General features: G+C 30.7%; 5 protein-coding genes across 7 annotated transcripts; 2 read left to right on the forward strand and 3 right to left on the reverse strand.

Moving 5' to 3' along the window:
- Positions 1 to 627: 627 nt before the first annotated feature.
- Positions 628 to 3,049, forward strand: LOC130670023 (uncharacterized). Its single transcript, XM_057473199.1, has 3 exons — positions 628 to 785; positions 902 to 1,161; positions 1,227 to 3,049. Exons 2-3 carry the CDS (start codon positions 943 to 945, stop codon positions 2,874 to 2,876), a joined length of 1,869 nt encoding a protein of 622 aa, XP_057329182.1. The 5' UTR covers positions 628 to 785; positions 902 to 942; the 3' UTR covers positions 2,877 to 3,049.
- Positions 3,050 to 3,332: 283 nt separating this feature from the next.
- LOC130670033 (uncharacterized) lies at positions 3,333 to 4,667 on the reverse strand. Its single transcript, XM_057473209.1, has 4 exons — positions 4,445 to 4,667; positions 4,296 to 4,357; positions 4,111 to 4,222; positions 3,333 to 3,832 (listed from the first exon to the last, which is right to left on the reverse strand). Exons 1-4 carry the CDS (start codon positions 4,477 to 4,479, stop codon positions 3,769 to 3,771), a joined length of 273 nt encoding a protein of 90 aa, XP_057329192.1. The 5' UTR covers positions 4,480 to 4,667; the 3' UTR covers positions 3,333 to 3,768.
- Positions 4,668 to 5,389: 722 nt separating this feature from the next.
- On the forward strand, positions 5,390 to 12,377 carry LOC130672188 (uncharacterized). The gene is made up of 4 exons (XM_057476615.1): positions 5,390 to 5,549; positions 7,349 to 11,046; positions 11,134 to 11,302; positions 11,769 to 12,377. Exons 2-4 carry the CDS (start codon positions 7,366 to 7,368, stop codon positions 11,990 to 11,992), a joined length of 4,074 nt encoding a protein of 1,357 aa, XP_057332598.1. The 5' UTR covers positions 5,390 to 5,549; positions 7,349 to 7,365; the 3' UTR covers positions 11,993 to 12,377.
- On the reverse strand, positions 12,066 to 16,142 carry LOC130672358 (rab effector Noc2-like). Of its 2 annotated transcripts, none has more exons than XM_057476942.1 (6): positions 15,676 to 16,142; positions 14,389 to 14,543; positions 13,398 to 13,554; positions 12,751 to 13,251; positions 12,439 to 12,679; positions 12,066 to 12,261 (listed from the first exon to the last, which is right to left on the reverse strand). In XM_057476942.1, exons 2-6 carry the CDS (start codon positions 14,475 to 14,477, stop codon positions 12,233 to 12,235), a joined length of 1,017 nt encoding a protein of 338 aa, XP_057332925.1. In that variant the 5' UTR covers positions 14,478 to 14,543; positions 15,676 to 16,142; the 3' UTR covers positions 12,066 to 12,232. The 2 variants fall into 2 exon arrangements, with proteins under 2 accessions (XP_057332925.1, XP_057333012.1); XM_057477029.1 differs by having other exon boundaries at positions 12,066 to 12,340; positions 15,676 to 16,141.
- A 1,050-nt stretch (positions 16,143 to 17,192) lies between these two features.
- LOC130672252 (anaphase-promoting complex subunit 7) lies at positions 17,193 to 21,360 on the reverse strand. Of its 2 annotated transcripts, none has more exons than XM_057476731.1 (6): positions 20,878 to 21,357; positions 20,264 to 20,593; positions 19,142 to 19,551; positions 18,666 to 19,080; positions 18,311 to 18,585; positions 17,193 to 18,193 (listed from the first exon to the last, which is right to left on the reverse strand). In XM_057476731.1, the coding sequence occupies exons 1-6, from the start codon at positions 20,944 to 20,946 to the stop codon at positions 17,971 to 17,973; spliced, it is 1,722 nt and encodes a 573-aa protein (XP_057332714.1). In that variant the 5' UTR covers positions 20,947 to 21,357; the 3' UTR covers positions 17,193 to 17,970. The 2 variants fall into 2 exon arrangements, with proteins under 2 accessions (XP_057332714.1, XP_057332802.1); XM_057476819.1 differs by having other exon boundaries at positions 18,086 to 18,213; positions 20,878 to 21,360.
- Between the last annotated feature and the right edge of the window lie 283 nt (positions 21,361 to 21,643).

Here is a 21,643-nt window from a genome sequence, read left to right on the forward strand (position 1 = left end):
TTAACTGTAAGTTGACAGAAAGTTACGGCTGAAATTTGATGTCAAGTTGACTGCCGTAAGATATACCAGCAATGATCCTGAAATTGACATGATCCTGAAGTTAACAGGCGATTTTTGAATTTTTTTCTTAACAATTGAATTTAAAAAAAAAAAAAACTAAAAATATGCACATGCAGAAAATTTTAAAAACTACACGCGCAATTTTTTTAAATATTTTTTTTTTATTTACCGTTTTTGAAAAAATTCAAAAAATTAGACGTCAACTAACTACAGTATCATTTTTCAAACCGGATTTATTTTTAATCCGAATTCTAATTATTATTGCTGGTATATATTTATATATATACTATCAATGTATGTAACTGACAAGTAGAAATTTTAAAATTTTTGAATAAATAAATAACACGTAAGCAGAGTAAAAATTTAAAAAATGCATATTTAAATATTTGAAAAATCAGCGCGCATTTTTTTAAATTTCATTATTTTAATTTATTTATTTACTTAAAATTTATAAATAAACCCAGTTTGAAAAACTTGCCCTCAGCAACTAGCGACCTCACAGAAATAGAATTTTACCACAGAGTAAACTTTTAGCGCTTGGGTCGCAGGAAGATGTCACTAGAAAAAAAGTCCCTACTCAAAATGGCCGAAAAGTACCTAAAAAAACAAATGTGCGTAATGAGTTAGTAAAACAAATGCAGTGTAAATATATGCGTTGAACGTCCAAGTATGTAATAATATTTATTGTGATGTTAATTAATTAAAAATTTACTAAATAATTACAGGTAAAGTTGTCCACTTAATTAAAATTCGCCGAGTAACTATGAAAAAATTAGTTAACTTGTATAATAACCAAACATTCGTTTAAAAATCAGTATCATTCGTCTTTTTTGTATTACAGATTAAAGTTTCCCACAAATAAATAAATATCAGCGAAACAAAATGACTCGCAAGTGCGTTTTGTGTAAAGAAACGAACTACAAAAACTCCTACAGCTTTTTTTCCGCCCCAAAGGATGCGGAAACTCGTAAAAAATGGCAAGAAGCCATCGGAATAAAGGATTATGTTGTTAATGATGAGACATTTGTGTGCAGTAGACATTTTACGCCAGGGGACATCATCACTCACTGGGTTAGCGGCGTCCCGCCTCATGTAGTAACAGTAAGTAATTAACTATTTAATTAGTCTTGTAATTTATTGATAATTAATACGTAAAAATTTAACAGATAAAATACAAAAAATGCCGACTACGCCCTGGCGCAGTTCCCAGTGTGAACTGTGATATGGAAAACATGCAAGTGGAAGCGGATGACGAATATGAGATATTTCAAGTAAACCGCACGTGGGGAAATGAAGAAAAAGTTACTTTTACTGATGGTAAAGAGCAAGTATTTCTGATTCCCCGCGCAGATCTTATAACTTATTCAAATTCCGAAGCTCCTAATAATGCATCTGGTAAAGTAAAAGAAGAGGATAATGAGCTAGTTTACATTACGCAAACAATAAACGAAGCTAATTCGACTCTTGAAGAACATGGCGACATGATTGTTGTCGCCAATGATCAGTTGGAAGACTTGAGAACACTCGAAGTTGATAATTCTTACGGCGTACGTGACAATGATAACACTATTTATTTAAAAACAAATGACAACTCTCAGATTCTTTATGTTGAAGAAGTAAATTATCCTGGAGATAATGAAAAAGTTGAAGAAAGTGAAGAAAATAAAGAAACCAATGAATCCAATGAATCTCCTCAGGAAATAAAAACTTATGATTCTAATGACGAGGAATCATTGAAAGAATCAATCGATTGGGATTCAGAGGAAAGTGAAAAAATGTCAAATAATGGAAGCGAAGATCGGAGATCCAATTTCGAAGATCGTAGATCCAGTTACGAAGATATGACAGTTGATATTGTGGATCCTCGTGATGAAAATGAAGATCCCCTGCTATTTGAAGATCTCCTGGATAGCTATACTGAAGTCCCTTTACCACGGGGATGGTCCACGATGGTAATTTCTGCGGGTAGAGCAACAACTGTAATCTATGCTCGTATGAACATGACGCAAACTGGTGTACCCTACGTCCAGAAACAAGTTTTTTTGAAGAGTGACATGACTCTGCAATGCTCTGCTGCAGGAAATGCACTCGATCCTCGAGAGCACAATTTATTCCCAGACGGACGAAGTCTTATCGTTCATGCGCTACGTGACGTTGAAGAATTTATAGAAGAGTTTGATCAACGTGTGATATGTGATGGTTTAGAAAAATTACCATCTACTGATATTGATAATTTAATAATTTATCGTCAAGATGTAAAGTGGCGGCATAATGAGTGCCCGATTCTGATGAAAAATAACGGAACTCGCTGTTCAAAATGTAATTCGTTGAGTTTGCCTTCTATTAGACGCAAAATTCGAAAGCCAGGTCAATATGACGACCCGGAAAAAAGTACAGAGCTTGTGAAAAAAGAACAGACAATATACGAACTGCACAAACTTCTTTCGAAGATGACGAAACGCAACGAAAAGTATGAAGCTATGAAAGACAGCCCGCAAATGTTCATTAAAATGATTGAGTCATTGAATATTCCAGAGCTTCAAAAGTTGATGATAAAAGAATCTTTGAACGTTGATGCGAATAATGATAATGTTAATTTTACACAAACTTGGCTATTTCTTTCCCTTTTGATTTACATTGAGTCACCTCGGATGTACAGATTCCTCTTGTTGAATCAGTACATGAATTTACCGAGTATTCAAGTTATGCGTCGATACCTTCATCAAATAAAAACTGATGCACAATTCTATAAGTTATTCCAACAAACCGTGGAGCCGTTTCAGTACAACAAGCTTGATGACAAAGAAATAACGTGAGTTATGTATTGAAGAAAGAAAATAGAAGAAATAAATAAATATAACTTTTTCCTATACTTAAGAAATATTAAAAAAATAATTCAAATAAGAACTATAATTATTTTTTAAAGTAAAAAGAATTTTTTTTAATAAATAAAGACTTCGAAACTTAATCAATAAATCGTAGTAATATTTTTTTTTAATTCATTCGAGTTATTTCAGGTATAGATTTTTGAAAAAATATTTCTAATAGATATTTAATAGTTTATTATTATTATTATTACTATATTAGTTTTCAATCATTACTTTTATTTTACTATTATTTTGTAATCTTAGATTTATGTTTTGAATTTTTTAAAAAGTTTATAAACAAAGTAATTTAATTATTCATGTAAAGTAAAAGACCTAGTACCCAATCAAGGAACTAGTACTCGATCACTCCATATATTAGTATATCTATATTTACTAAATATAGATATACAAATACATAAGTGATCGAGTACTAGTTCCCCGATCGGATACTGGGTATCTCGCCTTATATATATTTTTGGTAAATGATAATTTCAAAACGTTTTTTCTCGGAGCCGAATTAAAATTCTCAAAAATACAAAATTTTCAGCCCTTCAAATTCTAGAAAACGCTGAAGAATCTCCATTTTACGTTTCCAATATTTATTTGCGTATCAAAAAGTTTTGAAATTCGGCGAACGTTACTCCAATATTTTAAATGATTCAAATTTATTAAATACTATACATCCATCGAGCATTATTAAATGCATTAATTTTGTTTTAACATATGTACAAATATCACGATATAAATAATTCCTTTTTTTTTCTTTTCAATATAAAAATTAAAATTTATAAATTTAAAAATCCATTGTAAAATTTGATAACTCAAGAACGTACGTTGATTTTCATTGAGGTAAATTTTTAAATATAGCTCCTATTACTGGACCATGTCGATGAATTAAACATTGTCTGAAACATTGTATAAATTTTTAATAAATATAAATTTTAAAAAGTTTAAAACAAATTATCGATTAGAGAAAAGTGTAGTGAATAACAATATTGTTAATCAAACCAAGAAAATTCAAGTCGCCAATTATAAACAAGTAAGAAATTCTTAAATTTTTCTTTACGATTATTGTTAATATAATAAATGAATCCAGCCAGTAATCACTTGAAGTTCTAATAAAAAATATTTTTGCTGGAAAAACAAAAAATATTTATTTTTAAAATATTATGCAATTCCATACCTAGAGTCACTTTGAAGAGAAACTATAGGAGCATCCTCAGGATCTAATTTCGCAGCTTGATTGGCAATAGCAGCTATGATTCCTGCGCTGTCTGGAGAAATATTTCCTTTTGCTATAAAAAAAAATAATCGTAAATATTTAAACAAATAATTTTTTACATCAATTCGTGAGTTAGAATTTTTTACCTCCAAGGCAGAGCCCAGATTTGTCCGTCAAAATGCACCCTGTTATTCCTACTGCTTTTACTCTTTAATCATAGAAAAGTTTATAATCTTTAGCACTTGATGTATTTTTAAAAACAAGATTTACAAAAATTTTAAATTATTTAACTTACGCATCTTCCATTGTTGTTTCAAGATTACGCTCCATTGTAATTCGACAATTTATTTATTGTAATTATGACCAATTAATGTTCTACTACTGAACTGTCAAACTCAAATGTATATTTTTTTGGGTTACATCCCCAAACAAATGTGTCATTAAGAAGTTCTGACAAAAATTCTACGAACTTTGACTGAAAAATTTGTGACCGTCAGCGGACCGTCTTGTGACCGGAACTCAAAAATGATACTGAAGTTAGCCGACGTCTAACAATTTTTGAATTTAAAAAAAAACGATAAATTATAAAAAAAAAAAAACATTTAAAAAAATTGCACTTGTAGTCTTCTAAATTTTTTACATGTGCATATTTTTAGTTTTTTTTTTCTTCAAATTTTATTGTTAAAAAAAAATCCAAAAACTTTTAATTGTCTGCTAACTTCAGGATCGTAACTCAAAATGACGTTCATTTTGCATCACTATAATACACATGATACAGAAGTCAGCCGACGTCTAATAATATTTGGAATTGATTCAAAATTATGAATTAAAAAAAAAAATATTTTTTAAAAGTGCACTTGTAGTTTTTAAAATTTTCTACATGTGCATTTTTGAAAAAAATTTTTTTTGTAATTGATCTGATGAAAAAAAAATCAGAAAATTTTTAATTGTCTGCTAACTTCAGGATCATCAAATCACGTCTCAAGTTGACGGAAGCAATTCAATTTATTCTACTTTTCTATAAACAAATCGTTTGTTCGTCTTTTGTTCTTGATTGTCTGCCCAAAATTATTGTTTGTTCGTTGTTCGTTTTTTTTTTTTTTATAAATGTACTCAGTGCAACAAATTGATGACAACTGAGTCTAGTACTCAACCCATAGTTTACGTCGATGATGGTGGGGGTAAAGTTTGAGAGGGAGAAGAAGCGGGCTTTGACTGTACACTGTATTATTAAACATAAGTGTACAGTATAATTACCAAAACAATTCTCGGTAAACATTAAATACATTGAACATTAAGGAAAAAAAAGTAATTTTTGATTATCGTTATATTCTGAAACTGATTATTTAATTAATATTAAAAAATAATAAGGAACGTTTTATTCACACGATGTTTTTTGAGTGAGTATTATGTTTATTGTTTAGTTCTGTTAAATTAATAAATATTCCTTTTAATAGTAAAGTAAAAATTTCTAGGTTATAAACTCTTTTCGTTATTTGGTTCGAATGTGCTTTCAAAAATTTAACAAAACGTAATATTTCCATGGGGTCTTCTTCAGTTTTATGGTTCGAATTTCGTCAAATTGGTTATGATTGATGTCATCTTAAATTTATTTCAAAATTAAAACTTACCTGATTCAAATTCCCACGTTGTAGAGCTAATAGATATTAATTCACGTGTAATTGTAACCAATACTTCGACTGTGTTCAATTTTCACAATTCAAACTTAAGTTTTCATTGATAATTTATCCCTGATTTAAAAAAATGATTAATGATTTGAAGTGATTAATTTGTTAATCCTTCCAAATCATGTAAATCATTCCGAATACTTTTTAATCCTGAAATAATATTTGAATTTCTGTCACCGGTTATCATGTGAAATGACTTGGCCAGCATTCAAAATTTTTCATCATTTTGTATAATCAGGAATATTACTACTGGTAACCAGCCCCAGCTTCGCACGGGTATTTTTTAATCATTGTGTGTTAATCTTAGAAGATTGACATACAGTATTGCCACAGTTTGATAGATCTTTTTATAAGAGAAATAACTCTGTAAGATAAAAGCTCCTATCACCGTTCAGTACCATTAGTCGCTCACTTTAACTGTTTAAGGCGTTTTTTTATAATTTTTATAAAAAAAAATTACAACTAAAAATATTATTATTGATAAATAATTATTTGTGAATCTAAATATATTAAAATATGATGTATCAAATTATTTTATAATAGATTATAAATTTAAATTAAATGACTGTTTTCAAAATCGCGCAAAGCCGGGCATTTTTTACTTTAACGTTCATTCGTTAGATTAAATTTAGGGTACGTCAAATTTTTTAAGAATTGTTATAACTATATCTTATTAAATACATTTTTAAAATTCATGAAATTTTATATTATGAAAGAATAAAGTAGTATAATTTATAAATTATTTTCCAAATCAATGAACTTATCATAGTTTGATTGATATTGTCTTCGAACAACTATAAGGCCATGTGTTGATCGAGTAATGGTACATCACAACTTTTAGTGAGTGACTATGGGTACACTCAAGGACCTTATTTTAAAAATTAATGATAATTAATTATCAACATTATTCTTCAAACTTAAATTTTATTCTAATACTCGAAACTTAAAAAAATAACTATAAAAAAAAAATATGATTTTTCATTTTATTTATTAATTTATATTGAGTGATTTAATCTCACTCCAATGAAAAGTGAGCAGGTATAGGGGCTTTTACCTTAATACATTGTTTTCTTCAAACTCTATTACTTTACGCGGCGTGCGCCAGAAAAAAGCTCCCAGTCGCATGATTATTTCCTACTTCTTCAACTATCATCGTCATATTTCAGCCAATTTACACTAAATCTCAATGACTTATACAACTAAATCTTCTTTATGAATCACTCAGTCCATTGGTGGAAAACGTATGAAAATCCGTTCGGTAGTTTTTGAATTTGCCGCGTACAGGCAGACCAGCGCGGGGACTTTCTTTTATAATATATAGTGATAATAATGATAAATAGTATTGTTATTGTTTTCAAGTATAAATTAGAGTTTTTTTGACACTAATTGAAGAAAGAAAAAAAAAAGTTGAGTCTGTTAACTTTGACTTTCTAAAGAACGACTTGAATTTTTATTGAATACTATCAGCGGTCTTGTTAATTAAAAATTTTTAAAAATATTTATTATTTTAGCCAAAACAAAATGCATAATGGAAGATGATTCCGAGTCCAGTTGTGATGAGCGAATTGAAGATCTTACAAAAACTAAAAAATTTGAATTTCCTCATAACAGTACAAAAAGTTTGGATAGTGGTACTAATTTAGAACCTTATACTATATCTATAAAACCGTTACAAAAATTTTCGTCAGGTGTATCCTATGAAATTAATAAATCTCTTTCTTCTCAAGTAATGGAGTATTATCATAAATATTCTCAAAATTCAAACTTGAATCGTTTTTTTTCATTGCCTAATGCCAACGCTGAGCGGCATGGCTATTCTTGGAAAGCTCGTGACCAAATAATACCTAGATCACGACAAACCGTTGCTTCGTCAAATGAAAACAAAACTGTGAGTGTTCTTGATGCCCCTAAAGAACGACGGAAATGGACTAGACCCCCTCTTATTGGACAATTATCTGGATCTTCCGGTAACGTTATTCCGTCTTCATATATTGAACGAATTTCTTCAGAGCCAAGAACATCTGTAGAAACTCCTGTAAAAACCGATACCTTTTTAGAAACAGAAGGAACTGAAAATAGTCAAAGATTAGATAAGTCCGTAAATTCAAATTTTGAAACAATTGACCGAGACCTAAAAATTTTATCTCCATCATCTAGTAATACATCTCATAAACCACTAGAATGGGATAGTTGGGCAGATGTTGGTTACAATAATGTTTTGTCGTTGACAGAAAAAGAATCTTTAAATATGATTCGAACAGTTGAACAAAAAGTTTCAACTCAAAGCTTATGTTCCACATCATTTCGTTTAGATCCCGAAGGAACGACTGCTTCAAATGTCGAGTCTTTTAACGACAAGACAAATAACTCACTGTTAAAAACTCGCCAACATTCCTCAGAACCTGACGCTCACTCTACCCGATTAACTGACGGTATTTTAGACTCAGATGAGATCAAAATCACTCCGATCATAAAAACTAGTCATTCAAATATTATTGTTGGGGATGTAACTGGTAATAAAGATGTATCACTTAAAAGTGACGTCCCTACTAAAAAGGATGAAGAAAGTCCAGCTTCAAATGTTGAAGAAATTGATAAATCAAAAATATCCGATGCCGGCAAATCAAATCCGTCGCAAAAAAATATATCAGTAGATGATATTATTATAACCCCTATTATTGATTCTTCTAAACGAAGTATAAGTGAATTGGACTTACGAAAAATTATAAGTAATGACTATAAAGAACTCTCAGTACCTTTTAAGTTTCAATCTAGTTCATCATTCGCTGTAAAAAATAAACCAATTTTATGTGACAAATCTATCCAAATAAATTCTACTCCTGAGTATGGATACAAACAAAAGTTAAAAGGAACTAAAATTTCTTCAACTGCAGATTTAGATGAATCTAAGAAAGTAAATGCGGAAGAAAAAGTTAAAAATTGGCAAACTGAGTTACCTGATGAAATAAACAAACCAACAAATGAAAGGTTTTTGATAAAAGAAGAAATGAATCCATTAAAAAGTCCACAGTCGATTTCGGAATATGAAGTCAAAGCTAATGCTACTAAATACAGTAAAACAAAAGGAGAAATTCAAAATATGAATGAAAATTTTCATTCAGAAAATCAAGAAAAGACAGAAGGCGGTCGAACATCTAATAGTTTTGAATATTTTCCCGGTCATACTTTTAGAAATTTTTCTCACGGTGATAACGCCAGTCGCACATCTTCTTTTGAATCTGAAAGATCTTGTTCGACGATGCCGAATACTAGTTCAAGTTTAGATGAAAAACTTTGGGGTCACTCCGATAGTCTTCTTCATGATCTCGAACGGAGTTTGACGATTCTCAGGAGTCTTGTTAACGCTAATAAATGCGACAAACAAGTGAAAAAGCGGCTAATTCATCACGTAATCAAAAGGCTCGTCACAGCCAAGTACACTGACGATAAAATAGAGTACAAATTAGAAGATAACGTACCATGGAACCCAGATAATGCGAGGAATAAGATCTATTGTACAGAAATGATTCAAGCATTTGCGAAGAAAAGAAACCAACAAAACAGTACGGAAGAATCGTCCGAGGATTCTAAATTAAATAAAAGAGTTTTTCCGTCGAATTGTAAAAATCAAGGCAACAGGGAAATTAAAGGAAAAAATCAGTTTGTAAACAGCGAAAGTAGCGATAATTTTGAAGAAAGAAATACAGATCGGACAGACTACATGTTAGATGGAAGAAAAGCCCGAATGGGCCTGAGAAATGATAAGCGCCGATTACATCATTACCGACATAACCAATCAAATCATCAGAAAGACAGTGAAGTTTTTGATGTTGACAAATACGAAAGCTCCGATAGCTTCTTGCCGCAATTAAAAAATTTGAATTACAAAGAAAAACTAATGATCAAATCACTTAACGGTATGAGGGAGATCTCATCAGCACCCACTGCAACCACGACATCTGCCCGAATCATCCAAAATTCAACATCAACTGCAACAACTACAATTACTACTACACCAAATGCTTCTATTAATTCGACAGTTATCACAACTGCTACCACAACTAATACTATTACTACTACTAACACTACAACTCCTATTTCAATTAATAGTTCACTTAAAAATTTGAAGAAACAAAGTGAGATTGAGCGGAACATTGGGCGGGAAAAAATTGATTGGAGATTACCCTCGACAATGTCAGAGAGACGTTTTGCAGATGAGTGGTGCACTTCTAGAATAGCATCGGCAACTCGACTCATAGATTATGTTGAAGTAGAAAAGAAAAATCAGCTTATGTGGATCAATAGTGAAATCAATCACTTGTCAAGTTTGAAAAAGTTGCTCGAAGAATCGGTAAAGTCTATTAAAAAAAATGAAAATGACTATTCGAGGGAAGAATTACTTTTGAATATCGAAGAAAAGTCGAAACGTTTGGGAGAAAATTTACCTAAGAGCGAATACTTTAAAAATAAACCGTGGTCTTCACATGGAAATCTTGTTGAGAAATGTAATGAAAATTACAAGGTTTCAGAGAGGCAAAATGGTCATGAGAAACACGGTTCAAATGATGCTACAAAGAATGAGTTGAGTGATAGAGTACAGACTGCGAGATCCCAATTGGCTGGAGTGTCATCGTCATCTCCGGAAGTTTTTCAACATGAGGAAGTCAAAAGTGACGAACACAAATGTAATAGACGTCCATTAACCTCAGAAGCTAAACAATCAACGGATGATCAAACATCTAGAGGGAGTCAGTCTCAAATTGGGTCTAAAAAAGAAACGAAAAATCGATTGAATGATCAATGCAAGAGTGATTTTGTAGGTGAAAATGAAGAAAGAATTGATAAAACGAAATGCTGTCACAAATGTTGTCACAAAAATGTAGAAAGAGAAAGAAATAGTGAAGATGATCAAAGGCAGTCACAGAAAAAACGTAGTGAGGATAAAGAGAAGGGTAAAAAAAGTGTAAAGGCAAATCAAACGATCCTTTGTGAAGATTGTAAAACATTTCATTGTAAAATTAATCCGAATTTATCAGGTAATTCAATTTATATAAAGCCTATTGCTTATGAATTATCTTTTGAGAAGAAAAATGTAAAAAAAGGTTCAAATGTGAACCAATCATACGAAAACACATCAAATTCACCCGGCTCGCCGAAGTCAGATAGCGGCGATAATTCTCATTGCGATTCGATTCAATTTCATTTAAAGGTTTGTTTTATTTAGATTAAAAAAAAACTAAATATAAGAAAATACTCAGGATGATTACAATTTTTACAAATAATATGAATTTTTCAGGACTACTTGAAAAAGAACAAACCAAAATTTGTAGATAATGTAGAGATGAGGAAACGTTATATATCTGAAATTTCACAGCTAAGATTATTAAAAAAGAAAAATAGAATGCAACTACTAGTAAACGATCAAGTGTCTAACTTGGCTGTCAACCAAAAACCAAAACTTTCGAGTAAGTTTAAATGTTTTTATAATTTTTCATCATATACCTGTTGTACAATCAATTTTTCCCAATCATTACACAGAGAAATCGTTCTTGTTTTAAATGCTATGCTATTACAGTATAGTCGGACATGTTGGCCATCTGCAAATATTGAAAACCGCGTACTTGGCGCGAGATACTACCGTGTTTATGGATAAACACATGCAAAAACACGGTAGTATCTCGCGCCAAGTATACGGTTTTCAATTTCTGCAGGTGGCCAACATGTCCGGTTTTACTATAACAGCATATTTCAAACAAGAATAATTTTTCCGTATGCAAAATTTCTGGTTCTCCATTAACGTCAGTTCTCTCATTGCGTGATTGACTGAAGGTTAATATCAGAAAGTGCCTGCATAGTTAATTTATTCATTAGTATAATGACTCGAATATGTATTCTTACTCATAATATTATCACTTTTTGAACAATTTACAGCTAAAAGTTTAAGAAAAATCGGTGATGACGAAATGAAAATGAGGCTTCGTTTACGGCATTTGCGACTAAATGAAATTAGGAGTAAACGCAAACAACAAGAAAAAGACGAACGAGTAAGAAGAAATCATCTTATGGCAAAAATATTTTGTAAAAAACTACAACAGAAAGTTCTTAATGGACAAGTTGATTTGTCGCAGAGCAGTAGTGTAATATCTAACTTATAAAGAAAAATTTAATTGAATAAAATTAAATAGAAATAAGGTAACATTTTATTTTCAAAACCAAAATCACGTATATATTCCCGTATTTGTGTGCGCATGAGCACATACTTCCCCACTTAACAGCATTATTTATTTACTTTAAAAATGCTACCGTACAATTGAATGGAATATCGCATAGGCTCGAATAATTCACTCGGCACGAAAGTGTTGAACGCTTATATATATGTTTGGCGATTACATACCTTAGATTTCTAACTTCGTTTGATTGATTTCTGTGAAATTAATTAAAAATTAAGTAACAATCCAATCACTCATTTTCTTATTGTCCCTTACAACTTTTCTATCATTAGTCTAAAAAGCGAAAGATGAAGATTTCTGTGTTACAATTAAGTGATGATGAGAGAAAAAATAAAGTTGTAAAAATTTTAAATGTTATTTATTTGAATTACTTTTCATCTCATTAATCTCAGTAACTGTTTCGGTATCATGCTCGATTTCAACTTCTGCTTTAATATCGACATTTTGTTTTTGAGGAAACCCAGTGAGACTTGAAGACAAACTGCGCGAAAGAAATGAATGAGTTTTAGTTGAAATTGGGGTAACATCATCGTCAGAGGACGAATCTTGTTCAATTGGTTCTGAAGAAGTACTTAGCCCACAGTTGACGTTTTCAGGCTCCTTTTTAATTTTCTAAAAGTTAATTATTAAAATTGATAACTTTGTTATTATTTTAAAATGAATGATAACGAAAACACAAATACCTTTTTCTCCGGTAAAATATATTTGGGTAAACTTTTAAAGAACCAAGCGCCACTTTTTTTCCACATTTCGCGTGTCTCAGTACAAATACGACATAGAAAAATTTTAGTGGATATTTTTATTGGCTCATCATCATTGAAAGTTTTAGCTAATGAAATATTGGGTGTTGAAGAAGCAGCGATTGGTTTCTTGTACTTCATTCGTGATTCATTTGTTAATACTAATGCTGATATCGTTGTAGTTTCGACACCACATTTTTTACAAACGTATTTGCAACAATCTTTACACAAAACCGATCCAGCTCCAAGAACGGAAAATTTTTCACTGCATAAAGCACAAGAACAAACACATCTGTTGTCGCGGATACACCTGTTTCCACAACTTTTATTGTTTGATCTTGAGGCAACTATTGAAACATTGCGTTTCATATTATCCAGGCGTTCAACTAGTTTACCAACTCGTTCTTGTTCAGAGAGATCTAAGACTTCTGCCCGCTTAATAACCTGGTTCAAAAAGGAAATTATAAAAATTCTTCTATAAGATTACTTATCATTATAATTATTTGTTTGTTTAAATGCGCAGGGGGTTATCTCTGGGAGTCCGACTCTACCGAGGACCATCCATTACTGCTTATTAATAAAATTAATACCTCAATTATTCGTTTTTGTTCCTCAGATGTCAAGCCGATTGAGCTTTGAGATACATTATTAAGTGAAGAAAGACTTCTAGAACAGGATGAATGTAACGTATGATCGTTATATCCACCATCTAGAATTACACTTTTCACTGACCATCCAGTTTTTAATCTATAATATAATGGATTATAATATTACTATTAACATTTGAACTTTGTTAATTAACTTTTACTTTATGTAGAGTAAGATCCGTAGATAAATATTATATTATTGATTGAGAGGTTGTAGGATCAAAATAACAGCTCAAGATTGTTTATTATTTCGCGACGTTTCGTGTCTTTATTGACACTTCTTCAGGCGTTCATAATATGTGTTCTTGATGTAGTCAAACTTTATATTAATTACTCGTCGTATTTCATTTGTATAAAAGTTACAGTAAGTTACAGTTCGATGGTAAATTCTATAAATCATTTTAGAATGGGCGTATAAAATTACAAGACAACAGTAGTTAATAATTAACTGTTACTGTTTTCAATGATTTTTTTTTTTGTAATTTTCACCGTAAACAGGTAGATTACTTTGGAATACGATAAATAAATACGATATATACGATAAATAAAGGGAAAATTTGTTCAAATCGCATACTGTTTTTTTTTCTCCTTTTGGCTATCGTCCCAATTGGGTCACGTGCCATAATAATGAAAAAAAAAAGAACATAATGAGAATCAGATATCCTGTGTGTTATAACAGACTAAGCATCAATTCTGGAATAGATAATTTTTTTTTTTTTTAACATCGCGGAATGTACTGGGCTCGATCCTGGGTCGGTTAGATTCAAAGTTTGACCGGCGAACTACTGCGCTGAATCATGTACTGGGGGTATATATAGTGGAATATGTAAGAAAAAGAACTTTCACATTAGATGAAAATCCATAGCTTTCTTTTCTTAATTTTCTGCTAAAAGTTGAAAGTTAATATCGTGAAATTAATAATCAAAATATTTACTTTCCCCGCAGCGCCAACTGACGATCACTTGGACAGACCCACTTAGTAGTTTTACTCCTCAAGTTATTCGAAAGATATTGGGATTCCATTTTCGAGTGAAAATTAGCATTCCATTTAAATTAAATCGAGTGATCAACAGATGAAAAATGTTATACCTGTAATTAAAACACAAACTTCATTATACTTTATATAAAATGATTTTTCTTTTACTTGGGTATATATGTACTTTATCTCTCTATCAAATTTTATCGATCACTAGAGCTTTATCCAAACTGAGAAAACTATACTGCCCTTATTAAAAGAAACGATTTAAAACGATTAGAAAAAAAAAATTTAATACTTTTGAATCACCCTTTCTATGGGTATTTGACGTTTCGAATCGTTTCTTTTAATCAGGGTGGCATAGGTTTTCTCTGAAGTTTCCCTATGTCACTACACCTCCACGGCAAGGTGAGGTAAGTAGGGCAACGTCGTGATGTTGCAGTACAGTATAAGCACAAGTCGGGTCACAGCCGCAAGATAAAGGGAGAAAAAAGCTTAGGGAGTATAAATAAAGGGGAAGTATAAATTAGGGAGTACAAATAAATAAAGCGGAAAAAAAGCTTAGGGTGACAGAGGGTAAAATGTTGTTATTGTAAAAAACTAAAAAGTTTTACAACTAAAGCACACAATCATTATTATGACTTCTCTCCCTATCTAAGCAATAAAAAAAGTTGTATTTCCGGTTTTTTTTTATTCGCTGTATAGTATCTATGTTTACTTATCAATTTATATATCCTTTTAATACTGAAAATTAGTGACACACTATAACAGCTGTTACTTTTTATTTACAATACTTTTTTTGCACTAAACAGTATTGTAACTGATGAATTTTTCTTTTATCCATTGATAGTCTAATATTACTTTCTTTGCTATTCAATTATCAATACCCTTCTGTCTATCTCGACTTTACTTAACACAGGAAGACGATATTATTTCTCAGGTTTCCTTCACGCCCTAAAAACTATTGAAAAAATATTTTATGTCCCAGAAATTAGACTCTAGTTTCATCTCTTAAAATTTTTTTTCCTGTTGATAAAAACATCGTCTTATATTTATTACGTTAAATCGCGCTGTGAATTAACTTATCGGCGCATCTCTCATATATTTTTTATACATACTCTTTTATAGCTTAGATCAAATCGATTGTATACTTATTGTATATACATATTGTGCAAAAAACTAAGATATATATATTTATATACGAACGTGGGTCAAGAATTTGTTTCAAACAAAAATCGTACATACCAGTCAGTTTCCTGTGAGTAAATGAACTGTATTTGATATCAAAAAATATTTAAAGCGATGACTAAGCCAGTATTTTTTTCACTACTTTATTTTAATGATTTCTTGTATGTAATAAAAAATTCATTCACTTTTTAACATGTTTTTAAATAAGAAGTTTTTCATATATTTTTTTTCAGTAACGAATTAGAAATTTAAAATGTTTCGGTATTATCATATGATCTTATAACTATTGATCGTAATATTATTGAGTAACGATGAGTGCATGTAATACTTTTAACATGTTTTGTTCAATGAGAAGCCTACTTTTAACTACTGTCTAGCCATCGGAATACGGTCGGATCGACAGGTGGCTGTTATTACTACGATGTCATGGATGCTCTTCTATGCGAACGCGCACTCGCACTGTCGACGCATACTTTACTGATACTGATATTGTACAGATTGTTACACATATGTCCTGAATTTACTATAAATAAAATAACTCATTGATTATTATAAATTATAGACTATTTACAAGTGTACTATTTTCTCATGTTTAATTGAAATATACAATATTTTAAAATAGTTACTGATATTATTTTGTTTAAATGTCAGTTTTTTAAATCAACTTATAAAATATCTATTACAATATTTTTTAATAATTGGATTGAATTGGAAATTTCAGAATAATACGAAAAATATAATGAATTTTTATGATCCTGAAGTTAGCAGACATTTAAAAATTTTTGAATTTTTGTTTTTTAATAAATCAATTGCAAAAAAATAATATAAAAATATGCACATGTAGAAAATTTTAAAAACTACAGGTGCAATTTTTTAAAATATTTTTTTTTTAATGTTTTATCGTCTAAAAAAAATCCAAAAATTATTAGACGTCTGCTAACTTCAGTATCATGAATTTTTTTTACATTTCTCAATAATGCAGAAGTTCTTCTTTAAATTCTCGATTATTCAAAAATGTGCCTCTAAATTCAAAATTTACATAAACCGAAGAGTGCAGGCTTCTCATTGAAAAAATTTACAAATTAATAGGAAATACTTCTGCTCATTTTTCAGTTCTATTCTTATAATTATTAACGACACACTCAGTTGATGCTGACTACGAAAGAATTTATAGTTTTCGGTAACTAAAGACTTATTGAATACTAGTACTAGTACTAGTACTAATAAAATGAGAATATACAGTAATATATATCCGAATATATGTAGATGCACGCAAATATTCCGGGAGCTGGAATGGAAATAAATTTCTCATTAAAATAAGAAGTTGTTGGTAAATCTTTCGTCACTTCACTGCAGTTTCTTCGGCACTCGATAGACTGATGACGGTGACTTGATTGTCAATTAAAAGGAAAATTTAAATCTAATGCCAAAAATCATGATTGTATAGAATTTCATAAAATTTGCTGAGCTACCTAGTAGGGTAGGAGCTTAAAATAATTAAAAACACATAAATTAACTTTGTAAAAAATAAAAAAAAATATATTGTATACTTAAAAAAAATTTTTCAACATGATTAAAGGTAACGTAAATTATTTTTCTCCCCGTTCGTATCGATGTATTTGTTGTATTATTCATGAAATACATATATAAATTGATGAAATTGTCTAGTATATACATAAATTAGAATTTTAATTTTGTCGCCACATGATTAGAACCTTTATGGAAAAAGACAGTACATTAACTTTTGAAAGATTTCCTTAATTACTTGAACAAAACTTTGGATCAGAATAATGTGACGTTGCTCTGTAGTTTTACACAGTAAAAAAAGATGGTTCGTCAATACACGGAGAAATTATTCTTGTTTGAAGTGCTATGGTGTCATAGTAAAGCCGGACATGTTGGCCACCTGCAGAAATTTAAAACCGTGAACTTGGCGCGAGACACTACCACGTCTCTGGATAAAAACATGCAAAAACACGGTAGTATCTCGCACCAAGTATACGATTTTCAATTTCTGCGGGTGTTCAACATGCCGGCTTTACCATGACACAATATCATTTTAAACAACAATAATTTTTACGTGTATTAACTTTAACGCTACTGCAGCAACGCAAAAAAATTGATTAACTTATTAACTAAAATGAGATAACTGAATCGTTTAATATTCAAAACGTACTAAGATTTTTGATTAAGATCTAAGAATTTTTTAAAGAAGTGAAGTCTTATTTCTAGATCATTGCCACATTTTTCAGCAGACGAATCCTATCGAACGGATTGTAGGAAAACTTTTTACAAAAGTTCATAAATTATTTTGACACCTTATAAATTAAAAGTAAACCGACTGAAAATGTTTCACTGACTATTTGCTTCTAAATCCATATCAGACCAGACCGCTTCAGTTTCACTTTCTTCAACTGCTTCATCATTATCAGAGTCAGGTAAACCATCTCCGACATCATAAGTTGTATCAGCATGTTCTTCACTTACAGTCATATAATATGATGTCTCAAATTTAGTAGCCGTGCTATCTAAGCGATGCATACCTTCGAGTGCTCTTCTATTACTTGGGTCAAGACTGAAAAATATTATACATGTCTATTAGGAAGATTTTCATTTAAAGATTTCTAATATGATTTAAACGTGTACTTGGTGCGAGACACTACCGTGTCTTCTGATATTATGTAATACTAACCTTAAAGCTATTGCATAATGATCTAGTGCCTTTTCTTCATTGTGGACCCTGGCACAAAGATCACCTAACATTTGATGTAATTTACAATTCGGCTGAATTTCAACTTGTTTCTCGAGTAAATCAATAGCAGATTCCAAATTCATTTCCTGTTCATATATTTCAGCTAAATAATAAACCGCCGGTAAATATGATTCATCTTGAGCCAACGCTTTATCTAAAAGATTCTTAGCCTTTCCTACAGAGACCGGATCTTTCATCAAAACTGATGCGTACAACTTTAAAATAAACAATTAAAATATGTCAATTAACTTCATAATTTTCTACTTTTATCAGACAAAATATATTTTATACATACAGACAAAACCCTTGGAGTATGACCCAGTTGTTTGCAAGCACTGCTCGCAATATTTAACGCTTCTCGTAAACGATGCATACCAATGTAACAATCAACGCAACCTTTATGTGGTTCATATCTGTATGGTTTAATTTGAACCGCTGCTCTAAATTGATGCAAAGCATCTTGATATTTTTTTTGATCGATAAGAATATTCCCGCGTAAAATAATAGCTTCTAAATTTATCGGATTAAGATTTATCGCTTGTGCAGTCAAAGTATTTGCTCGGTTTAATTTCCTTGCTGCATATAAAGTATAAGCCATCGCTACATAAATTTCAGCTGAACATTCTCCGTTTACTGTTATGGTGGGTATTAATTTTTCCAAGTCTTTGGTATGTTGGCCTTTGTACAGAACAGCTGCATACAGATCCAGACTGTAAATTTTTATTACAAACAATAACGAGGATATTATAAAAAGTATTTCATTTCGCTTACCCTTTGATAGTATCCGGCTCAATAGCACGCGCTCGTTTCAAACAAGCTAGTGCATTTTTATCGTCTCCTGCGCAGTAATAACACTCTCCCATAGTTACTAATAAATTGAAATTGTCACGAAGATAATTGACATTGTCTAATATTTTAAAAGCTGAAATTGCATGACTGTACTCCCGATTATGCATGTGGGCATGCGCTTTTATCCACGTGTTCAGCCAATCTAGATTAGGCGAAATAGCCGTAGATCCGACGATCAGAGAATTCACTTCAATCCCTTTAACTCCCAGTGAAAGAAGACCTTCTGCTGCTTCTAAAGCTAAAGGGCACTCTCTCAAAACTTCTTTGTAGGTCGTAATGGCAGATCTTTCCATTCCTTGGTCATGAAATATTTTAGCCAATGCCATATTTACCTATTGAAGAATTTACATATTTATGTTATTTAGGTTTACGCAAATATCTGTAATTTTTTTATATAATCGTAAAATTAATAATGATACTGAAGTTAGCCGACATTTAATAATTTTTGGATTTTATTTCAAAATGATAAATTGTAATAAAAAAATAATTCAAAACTTGCACCCATGGTTTTTCTATTTTCTACTTGTGCATATTTTTATTTTTTTTTTAATTTCCCGCTATTCTATTTCCGGATGGACTTTTTTTGTCTCATGATATTTTTGGAACAAATCAATCGATTTGAATATTTTCGCGGCAATTGAAAGGGCTCATTAAGAGTTAGAACTGATAAGATTTTGGAGTCGATCAGTCAAATAGTTTACAAGTTGTAGGACAAATAAAAATGATTACAAAAGTTTTTGTTGCATAACTCGTAAATCGCTCGACTGATTTGTTACTAAGTTTGATAAAATCTAATTCACCACAAGATCTTTCGATTACCGCAGAGCGATCGATTTGTTCCAAAGATATCGTCTGACAAAAATGACTTTTTTTGAGCAAAATTAAAATTTTTTTGACCTCGAAGAACTTAAAAGTTCACAGTTGGCCCACAGGGTCATCAGTTTTTCAGATTTTTATTTTTTAAATTGATTTGTTGAAAAAAAATCCGAAAATTGTTAATTGTCTACTAACTTAAGGATCATAATTAATAAAATATCAATATACTTTAGCAGTTCGTTGTTTTCCTGGTATACTTTGCAAAATTTGAAGGGCTTCCAGTTGATTTTTAGTTTTCATTAAGCAAACGTGGATTTGATATTTGATGTCTATGTCTGACAGAAGATCTTTATAGCTCTCTTGATTATTTGACTTTGATGTGCTCTTTGACTTCAATAAGAACTTACGAAATTGTAAAGACTTTTTGTACAATGATTCTGCTTTACGATACTCTCCAAGGTGGAAATGCGAATCAGCACAATGCACATAAATAAGAAATTTTGCGGTTGGAGGTAAGAGATCACCATTATGATCACTCAGTGATAGGACTAAATTCGCCTGTCAACATAAAAGTTTTTTAAAAATACTTATTTGACCATGATACTGAAGTTAGCAGGCGTCTGACAGTTTTTGAATTTTTTTAAAAACGATTAACTATAAAAAAAAAAATATTTTGAAGAATTGCACCTATAGTTTATTAAATTTTCTACATGTGTATATTTTTAGTTTTTTTGTTTTGTAATTTATTTGATGAAAAAAAAATCCAAAAATTTGTAACTGTCTGCTAACTTCAGGATCGCTATCTGACCTTCTATTTATAATAATAAAAAATAATTACTTACAAGTGAAATTACATTGGAGTATAATTGCTGGTCGTAAATAAGTTTAATTTGATCATAAAGGTTTGACATATTTGCGAGTAGAATACGTATTTAAATAAAAAATTCAACTATTTTTTTATACACATAAAATTCTGTCTGAATTTAATTTCAAAATTTTGAAAAAGTTATTTAACTTTTTGACGTTTGGTTTTAAATTCGTAGTAATATTTTTAAATTTTAAATTATTAGAACCTAAGTATTTTTTAATATAATTCCGTACAGTCACTAAAAAACAACAAATTTACAGTCACTTTGCATTTCAGTTGTCTTTTTATGATGAACTGATAAAAATACATGAACTATTTAATTAACTAAGTAATTACTGTTGACTCAAATCAATTGTTTTCCTTGTTTACACTATACTGGAATTGACTGGAATGTTTTTCATTAATAGAACACACATTCCTGCAAAAATCTCCAAATCTAAATTATTTACATCAACGTGCAATGTCCTGTGCACTTAGTATAGAAAACTGAAAGCACACATGGTGGAAATAGGCCTTTAGCATAACATTCAAATGAGTTATGCGCAAGCGTGTCTGCGCATTTAAATGAGCGGTAATATTAAAGTTTCGGGAAATTTTTTAAGTATGAAAAATTTTTTGACACTCTTAGGTCACTTGCAAATCGACTTTTTATAAGAATTTCATGCAATTGAAATATGATGTCAAGGTGGATGTCCTGCATGTAATTTTGAAAAATCACAATTTTTTATTGTTTGTTAAGC

The sequence above is a fragment of the Microplitis mediator genome, chromosome 1, assembly GCF_029852145.1.
Source record: "Microplitis mediator isolate UGA2020A chromosome 1, iyMicMedi2.1, whole genome shotgun sequence".
NCBI classification, from domain to species: domain Eukaryota; kingdom Metazoa; phylum Arthropoda; class Insecta; order Hymenoptera; family Braconidae; genus Microplitis; species Microplitis mediator.

What these genes read in the sequence shown, in the direction of transcription:
- LOC130670023 (XM_057473199.1), top strand. Translation starts at nt 943, where the DNA reads ATGACTCGCAAGTGCGTTTTGTGTAAAGAAACGAACTACAAAAACTCC. An exon ending in TCCCGCCTCATGTAGTAACA is followed by an intron (nt 1,162 to 1,226) that starts GTAAGTAATTAA and finishes AAAATTTAACAG; the next exon opens with ATAAAATACAAAAAATGCCG.
- LOC130670033 (XM_057473209.1), bottom strand. Translation starts at nt 4,479, where the DNA reads ATGGAGCGTAATCTTGAAACAACAATGGAAGATGC. An exon ending in ATCTGGGCTCTGCCTTGGAG is followed by an intron (nt 4,223 to 4,295) that starts GTAAAAAATTCT and finishes TTTTTTTTATAG; the next exon opens with CAAAAGGAAATATTTCTCCA. An exon ending in TCTCTTCAAAGTGACTCTAG is followed by an intron (nt 3,833 to 4,110) that starts GTATGGAATTGC and finishes ACAATGTTTCAG; the next exon opens with ACAATGTTTAATTCATCGAC.
- LOC130672188 (XM_057476615.1), top strand. Translation starts at nt 7,366, where the DNA reads ATGGAAGATGATTCCGAGTCCAGTTGTGATGAGCGAATTGAAGATCTT. An exon ending in CGATTCAATTTCATTTAAAG is followed by an intron (nt 11,047 to 11,133) that starts GTTTGTTTTATT and finishes TGAATTTTTCAG; the next exon opens with GACTACTTGAAAAAGAACAA. An exon ending in CCAAAAACCAAAACTTTCGA is followed by an intron (nt 11,303 to 11,768) that starts GTAAGTTTAAAT and finishes AACAATTTACAG; the next exon opens with CTAAAAGTTTAAGAAAAATC.
- LOC130672358 (XM_057476942.1), bottom strand. Translation starts at nt 14,477, where the DNA reads ATGGAATCCCAATATCTTTCGAATAACTTGAGGAGTAAAACTACTAAG. An exon ending in ATATTTTACCGGAGAAAAAG is followed by an intron (nt 12,680 to 12,750) that starts GTATTTGTGTTT and finishes ATTAACTTTTAG; the next exon opens with AAAATTAAAAAGGAGCCTGA. An exon ending in TGAGATTAATGAGATGAAAA is followed by an intron (nt 12,262 to 12,438) that starts GTAATTCAAATA and finishes TTAATTTCACAG; the next exon opens with AAATCAATCAAACGAAGTTA.
- LOC130672252 (XM_057476731.1), bottom strand. Translation starts at nt 20,946, where the DNA reads ATGTCAAACCTTTATGATCAAATTAAACTTATTTACGACCAGCAATTA. An exon ending in GAAAACAACGAACTGCTAAA is followed by an intron (nt 19,552 to 20,263) that starts GTATATTGATAT and finishes ATTCTTCAATAG; the next exon opens with GTAAATATGGCATTGGCTAA. An exon ending in GAGCCGGATACTATCAAAGG is followed by an intron (nt 19,081 to 19,141) that starts GTAAGCGAAATG and finishes AAAAATTTACAG; the next exon opens with TCTGGATCTGTATGCAGCTG.